General features: G+C 41.6%; 1 protein-coding gene across 1 annotated transcript in view; it reads left to right on the top strand.

Moving 5' to 3' along the window:
- Nucleotides 1–8061, top strand: part of aopep (aminopeptidase O (putative)) — a 105122-nt gene that overhangs the window by 56678 nt on the left and 40383 nt on the right. Inside the window, exon 13 of the mRNA XM_084728708.1 lies at nt 565–651. Coding sequence (XP_084584834.1) covers nt 565–651 — 87 coding nt within the window. The remainder of the gene's footprint in view (nt 1–564; nt 652–8061) is intronic.

Below are 8061 nucleotides of genomic sequence, written 5' to 3'. Positions count from 1 at the left end.
TGAGGCGGAGGAGAGGAGATAGAGTTTGGCCTTGATAGTGATTGGCTGTTTAATGGAGATCTATGGTGTAGGGAGTAGCTGCGCTCCAGGCTCCGTCACACCAACATACTTTCACTATTACTCTTTTTGTCTCAGCCGGCTGTTTGCGTTGGTTATATATGGAGCACAAGTAGTGAGCGCTGAAAGGTTGGAATTAATGTGCGCTTGTGTACGAGAGAGGGGGAGAAGGGGCTATAGACTGTTTACATTTGTGTCTACTTTGCACTGAGAGTGTGTAGATGTATATTCCTGTGCGCCTTTCCACTTGAGAGATGGAAAGTGCGCCTCGAGTCTGTTTATAGTTACTTTCTGCAATTGGATGTGACCACTCACTCTTTCTCTCGCACCCTTTCTCCTTTCTCTGTCATCGTTACACCTCTCTGATTACTTCTCCCCTGTCCCCTTTTTCTCCTTCACACCGTCTCGTCCTGCTTGCTCAAAACATGCCACATTGTCTCTACCTCTGTACCTTCTCGTCTTTTTCCCGCCTTCACCACCTTACCACCCCCATCCTCTTTCTTGCAGGTTGTAAAATGGATTCTCCTCAGTCGGAGTCATCAGGGGAAGGGCAGAAAGCGGAAGAGAATAGAGCCCAAGGTGAACTACAAAGAGGTAGGAGGCACTGCACTGTATTAAGATCTCTATTTCCTCTGCTCTACTTCTAACTCTTGGAAGTGTGCCCTTTCTCTCATGGAAACTTCTGTGTTCCTTTCAATCTGGCTCTTCTGCTTTCGTAAGATGTAATATGTAATATTTCGGCGTTAAAATGTCTAAAAACACGAGACATTTGTTATATATTTAGTTAAGTTATCCCAAATGTTTCCAACAATCCTCAAGCACAGAGAAATCTGTAATTTATGTTTCCTGCTAACCATTGCTAGCTAGTTGCTATAACATCTGGGAAAACACTGATACGTCAGAGAGTGAGGAAGGAAGTAGTCAAATGTAACTGTAATGTAAATGTAATTTTTTTTTTTTTATCAGCAATCGTGGTTGTTCAAAAGTGAAGATAACAACTCCCATGATGCCACACTACTTCACAGCATCATCAAACTTAATCTTTTCTTATTGTTTTAATGTGAGACTGGCATAACTTACATTTAAATTGCTGTCCATTGTGAAAAAAAAGTTTGAATAAAGTTAAAATAACATGACAAATGATTTATTTTTATATTTTGTTTTATTTTCTCTTTCATAAATATGCCTTAATTGTGTCTTAAACACAGTATGTACACAGAATCTATCCTGTGCATTTGAGCTAACATGAGGGTGGGATCTTGGAGATATAAGTAGGTTTTTTTCCCCTTTTTCCCTTGTTTTTGAACATTTTACTTTCTAATACACATTTGTTGCCTTGCTGCTAGCAGCAGAACTGACATATTGTACGTTTAAAGTCACTGTGATTTCAAGGCTGAACAGCATTTTCATTTGTCTGACAACACAATTATCCCCACTTCTGTTTATGTGTTGTGTCTGCGAGGACAGACTACCCTGTACTTGTTAAAGTCTGTGTTTATGTTGTGTCGTCGTCCACATATTTAACCTTTTAAGAGCTTGTATACATCACATACCCTCCACTGGTTTCTGTGTGTGTGTGTGTGTGTGTGTGTGTGTGTGTGTGTGTGTGTGTGTGTGTGGCCATGGCCAAATGTGTGTGTGGGATGGTGTCTGTGTTTGTCTGGAGGAGGTGAGAAGTATTTAACCTCGACATACTGGGCTTGAATGTGGCCTTGAGTCTTTCTTGCATCCCTGTTTCTCTCATCCTGTCACTTCACGCTGTTTACTACCAAATGAAAAGCTAAAACATGCCTTAGAAATATATTTAAAAAAAAGATTTTGCTGTGTGTGCAATGTTAATTAGGGCTCTCTAGGGATGGCTAATCCCCTCCACCCACTAATTGACACACACACTTGCACACACGCCTGTATCATTAATGAACGCACACTGATCTATAAGCCACAGAGGGCCAGAAGTCATTAGCAAGACGAGAGCAGCTTCTATATATCACTCTCAATATGCTCAGACTGTTGGAAACATTGGCAAAGCCTCTCATCTTTTTGTACGGTACATTTTATGGCATGAATAAGTTAAGTGAGTGCCCCTGGGTGTCTTTGAATAAAATTTTTGGAAGGAAAAATATACACTCAAGAATATCATATATATCAAGAGACTTTTTAGGGCTTAAAATTTCCCTTTCAACAGATGTAACGTAAGCTTTATGCCTAAGCAAAGGTATACTGTTTAAGCTGTACCTGAAATCCAGAGAGTATTTCATAAAACCTCGTGTCGGAACATGATTTTTCTGGATTAGATTACCTCCAATTCCTGTGTTGTAATTTGGAGCGCATGGTGAATGAAATGCCTGTAGAGTCCGCGGCCAGTGCAGCCTCCCCTCCCTTCAACCACCTGATACCTACCGTCTGGCATATTTACAACGTACACACACATACACACAAGTGCACTTACTTCTAAAGGGGGCAGCAAAAAGGGCCTCTTCCTGTGGGGGGCAGAGGGTGCTGAAATCAGTCTCATGAAAGAATAGCCAATTACTGTCCACTTGGCCATACACAATAGCGAGAAAGAGGAGGGAGGGACGAATGGATGGACGGATGGAGCGAGGGAGTAGGGCGGGTGTAAGGGGGTGGGGGGTGTGGGAGGTCAGCGTTTGAAGTTACACCATAAAAGCCATCCTGAAAGGAAACACGAAGTGGCCCCTCCCCCCTTTTCCATCCACCTCTCTCCCCCTGTGGCCCGGCCCTCTCCTCCTCTACGTCTCCCTCCCCTCCCTTTGTTTCTGTGTACAGAGAGTGCCCCATGGATGGACCAGGTGTATTTTATATTACTCCTTCATGTACTTCAAACGCCAAACAGCCCAATTTCTACACAACCCCTCCTCCTTTTCATCTTACCTCTCCTCCCTTTCTCCTCCCCGCGTCTACCAGCCTGTTGCGAGGCTATAAATCACTCAGCAGACCCGATCAGCAAAGGAGGAGGGAAGGAGGTTAAAACACAGGAGACAGAAAAGGTAGAAGGGGAAGATGAAGCTGAGATATATCAAGAGATAAAGTTACAACTGGAGCACAGAGAGTGAAATATTAAAAACAACACTTAATGCCACCACTGGGCATCACGTGTCCCCTGTTCAAATTGGAATGAAAACATGTATTGAAGCAACAAAATGATGCATGTCACTCTTAGAAATACAGATGCTAGGTGGAACCATAAAGAGTTCCTGTAAGAACCTTTTATGAAGGTTACACTTAGAAACCAATAGAGAGGTTTACTTAAAACCCAACATAAACGGTTGTACCTAGAATTGAAGGGCCCTTTTCCACCAAATTGACCAATTGGTCCTTGAACTGGTTCACTTTTAGATTCATGGAACCTTAGTGCTATCTAGTGAACTCTGTTTCCACCAGTCCAGTTCCATCCATCATCAACAGAGGGTGCTGCACAATTCACAACAACCTATGGAATATTACACGCCCAGTTTGGTTCCCAAGGAAAACCTGGTATTTCTTGGTTCATGCTGCAAACCAACTTTTCAAAATTAGAGCGATTCGAAATTAGGTGCTTGAACCAGAACCATGCCAGTTCCATGTTGGTGGAAAAGGCCTGAGAGACAGGTTTCACCTGGAACCACTACTAACCATTTTATGGGGCAGTGGTTCCACCCAGAGTGTTAGAGCATCTTATGAATGTTACCCTTGAACCCTTCAGAGAGTTCTACCAACAGCCAAACAGAAAGGGTTTTACCTAGAACCATCTGTGAAAGGTTTCACCTAGAATCACCTATGAGAGAACCCTTCTGTGCTGTAATGGTACCATAACCCTCCCTGGAGGTTCTATCCAGAATCTTTCCTTCTGACAGTAACTCACCCCTTTTATATTCCAAGGGCTTTATCTAGAATTCATTCCTGGGGTTCTGCTAAGAACCCTTTAAGGGGTTCCAAGGGGTTCCAAGACAAGTAACCCTTTCTTAGAAAAAGTGTTGTGGTTCTGGGTAGAATCTCAGCCATTCAGGAAGAACCCTTTTGGAACATTTATTTCTAAGAGTGTGGGGTGGAAATATACAAAGGAAGCAGGAAGAGCAGAGGATTCTTCAGAAAAGAGAATAAATAGGCGACTGCATGGGAAGAGAAAGAGAGAGGAGATGAAGAAAAGTAGAGCAGAGCAGAAATTGGTAAGAGTGGATTTCAGGAGCCGAGGATTGAAGTAAGAGTGAGACTAGTGCTGGGTTAGAAGTTGATGATTATGAATTCCAGTAAGGTAATGAATCTGTTGCGGGCATTTGAGGAAATGAAGAGCAGAGTGGATATTTGGAGAGATGAGAGAGGCACATGAGAGATGAAAAATCACAGGACTGGTCAGATGATGTAAGAGCGGTTAGGAAGAAGAAGAGCAGAGATGGCGAGGGAGGAAATCGAGAAGCTAGGACTTTTAGTGGGCAGGAATTAGGCTGAGCCCGGGTCGCATTTAGCACTAATGACATCATGGATGATTAGGGAACATACACACACCCACCAACCTATAGATGCACTCAGTGGAAGGAGCCAGACACCCCCCACAGAGCAGCCCGAGATCTGGTCCATTTAATAGAGCCAAAGTTTATTACCAACTTCCCCTCCGTCTTTGTTTTCTGTTATTGATTCACACGCATCTTAGTGCGTGTGTGTCTGACTTTTTTTTGTGTACACGTGTAACTTGCATGTGTGCGTGTGAAGAGCGTGCATGTGTCCAGAGTGTGTGGAGAGGTCTGTAGAGGGATATTAGTCACGCCCGCGTGGTAATGGGCCTCATTTTGCTCTCATTTTCATCTGCGGTCTCCGTAATGAGAGGGTCCGTCTGCCCCTGCTGATCAGGACAGGAAACCCTGTAGGGGAAAAGTGCTGTGAATAGCGGGAGAACATGTCCAACTTTTCTTGAGAACGACATGCTTCTTTTCTCTTAAAAAATGCTGTCTGCAAGTCGTAATTGATCCGGGCATTATATTGATCAAATGGACTCCACAGTTAAATGCCTCAGTGATGATCAATAGGTATCAGAACATGCCTAAACCTTCCCTGAAAACTCAAAGTGCAGCTTTGCCATGAAGAATGTTCAAAACTCAAAGCGTTCATGGAACAACTGGCCTGTAGAATGAGCTTAATGGCTGACAGATGCAGCGACGCTGACGTATTTTATCTCTTACATGCAGTAGGGCTGCACAGTTTATCAAAATATTATCAAAATCACAATATGGCCAAGTGCAATATCCAAATCACGGAAGCTGCAGTTTTTTTTTAGTAAAGAAAAACTGTCATGCTGTAGAAATGCTCTGGCCTCCAGGTCTTTTTATCCAGATGAAACACACAACAACAAGACCCCAACAAATGTCACATTTTCATGATTTTAATACAGTGACAATTGTGGTGCAAACAATGACAGTTACCAGTAATCATGAATGTGCCCTGATTATGTATCAAAATAATCACACTGTTTTTTTTTTTTAACATATTGTGCAGCCCAAGCATGCAATGGTTAAAATTAAAATAATATTTTTTTTTTTACCTGGTGATTTAAAGTTGTATTTGCTACACAGGTAAATGACTTCCATATCTAAGATTGGTGTAGTTCTATTTTGCATTTCTGCACTAGAATACACTATAATTGATGCAGTATGACACATCCTAGCGCCTTTGGTGCAGATGTGATAAGGTTCTGTATATAGAAACTGTTTACATAGCTCTTCCCCTGGATAAACAAATCCGGGAAATGGTGTAATCCTGAATTCTTGTCATTCCTGCAGAAATTGTTCTGCACAGCACTATTTTTAACTTTACAGTGTTCACCTCTCTTAATCAAAGGCTGCACAATTATGTCCAACAAACCAATCAAAGTTGTTTTGATGGACAAATTTTAAATGACCAAAACTGTATCATTCCTTTTGGTATCTTCCCATCAAACCATACCTAATGATATTAACCTTTGTAATGTTAATTCCACCAACTAAAACAGCAACATGTAATTATAAAAACACAAAATTTCTTACAGACTGTGCAGGGAGGGTTAGGCTCTGAGCATAATGCATCTCAGAACAGGGACATCTTTCTGTGTACCACTATAACTTGCAGAATTATGCAGTGGAATAAGTGCACGATGAGTCAGCCTCCATTTCAGTGTCACTCTGTCACCTCATTTGCACCTCCATGGCAATCTGCACCATCCTGGTCGATGGTACTGGGTTACTGTGAAAACCAGGTTTGTGGCTGACGAAATGTCAACAACAGGTTTAAGGAACAGCCTGTCTTCAAACTGCTCTTCAAACTGCACAGCCATTTGTTGAAAGAGGCGGCGTCCAATTTACTTCAGATTTGTCAGATCGAGAAGTTCAAAGCGAAAATAATGCGAAAAGGGTGGTCATTCCAATTTCATTCAGCAAAGACAGTTTGGAAATCTTACAAAAGTTCAGTTCAGGTTTTACAAAAAGGTCTGTCTATAACTGCTAAGTCAAAGGCAACTAGGCTTGCTTTCAGTTCTTGTCATCCAGAAGGCTTTTTCTAAACCATGACCTGGATTGCCAAGAATTTACATTACATTAACCCTTAACTCAAGGTCTCCACATATTAGCTTTTTTTTCTCCCAGAGCTTCCAACAGCATCTCACATTCTTTCTCTGGATGAAAATTTCTCAGTTGTCATGGAGATTAGTTGAGAGATGGAGTTTAGTTATCAGTCAACCTAAGTGTCAGCAGACTCAGCATGATGTCACACTAGCAACAACAGTTACTTCCAACAACTGGCAGTTGATTTGAACTGCAGAAACGTGAAATTTTGTTTATTTCTGTTGTCACTTTCAGCTTAAACTGTAACATTTAATGATATATAGTGAAACACAGTGGTCCAACCACGTTCCTCATTTTAAACTTGTGTTGCTTTGCTAGCGTCTATGATAAACCACCCATCAGCTACATCTCACCGGCGGGCCAAATTAACTCCTGTAACTCCTCCTTTTAGATAAAGGACATATATACACTTTGAAATATAATCAGGAACTAAAGAAAACATTCAGCATGTTGTTGCCGATAAATGTTGTGTATGTATGCAGGTGTTTTCTACCTGGTTAAGTTATTGTAAACAAACATTGTGATTGGTTCTATAGATGGAACCAATCACATGAAATGCCTTTGAAAGCTTTGGGTAAAAGCAAGTAAGTGGAGAATCCGTTTAATATATTAAACACTTCAAGGCTATTAAGTTTGACAGCTGTAAAGTGGTACAATAACAACTCAGTGTGGTGGTTTCACTCAAGAGGCATCAGAAGTCTCAAGTTGACGAATCTTATTTCTGACATGTTGGGTGTAGCTTGCTTATTGTTATTTTATTAAGTATAAGGGAACTCTATGCCTTTTTTGTGAACCAGTAGTAGAGAAATGAAATAAATTAGGGGACAGACAGACACGAAATAAAGGTCCCTGCCTGAACTTGAGAATTTAACTCTACTGCTGTCAAGTTTAAAGGCCACGGAGGCAAAATAACAAGGAGGATTTAGCTCCTATAGCAGTGCAGATAGCACACAGATACCAAGTTCTATTTTAGGAGATAATTTAAACCCACAGAGAAATGAAGGGGGTTCGAGTGGTGACTGAAATCCCTTGTGTTGTGCTTAGGTGCAATGTTGATGACTTGACAGGGGAGGTAGTAGTGGTAACTGGAGCCCCTGTGGGAGGGTAAACAGCAGGGAGGGCATGATCAAAGAGCCTCTTCATTTGGGTGGGGTTTGCAGGTGGCGTACAGTATATTACTCTGCCATAATAGGCTTCTGTAAGTGGAGGATGGGAAAAAAAGACATGAGAGCAACGTGGAAATTGTTTCAGTCTGTGCTGATTTGTGAAACTTGAAAGACAGACTGAATTTAATCCTAGTCCGTGTTTTGGTGGCCATAAAAAGAACACTCGAGTAGCAAATTGTCTGTTTTTCTCTTGCAATCTACCTCTTCCTCTCTTTTTGTTTGTTTAGAGTTTGACCAGTGCCCATGAAATA

Source organism: Lutjanus erythropterus, chromosome 10 (assembly GCF_056507025.1).
Source record: "Lutjanus erythropterus isolate fLutEry1 chromosome 10, fLutEry1.hap2, whole genome shotgun sequence".
NCBI lineage: Eukaryota > Metazoa > Chordata > Actinopteri > Lutjaniformes > Lutjanidae > Lutjanus > Lutjanus erythropterus.
Note: the sequence above shows the minus strand (reverse complement) of the source record. Positions and strands in the feature narration are given on the sequence as shown.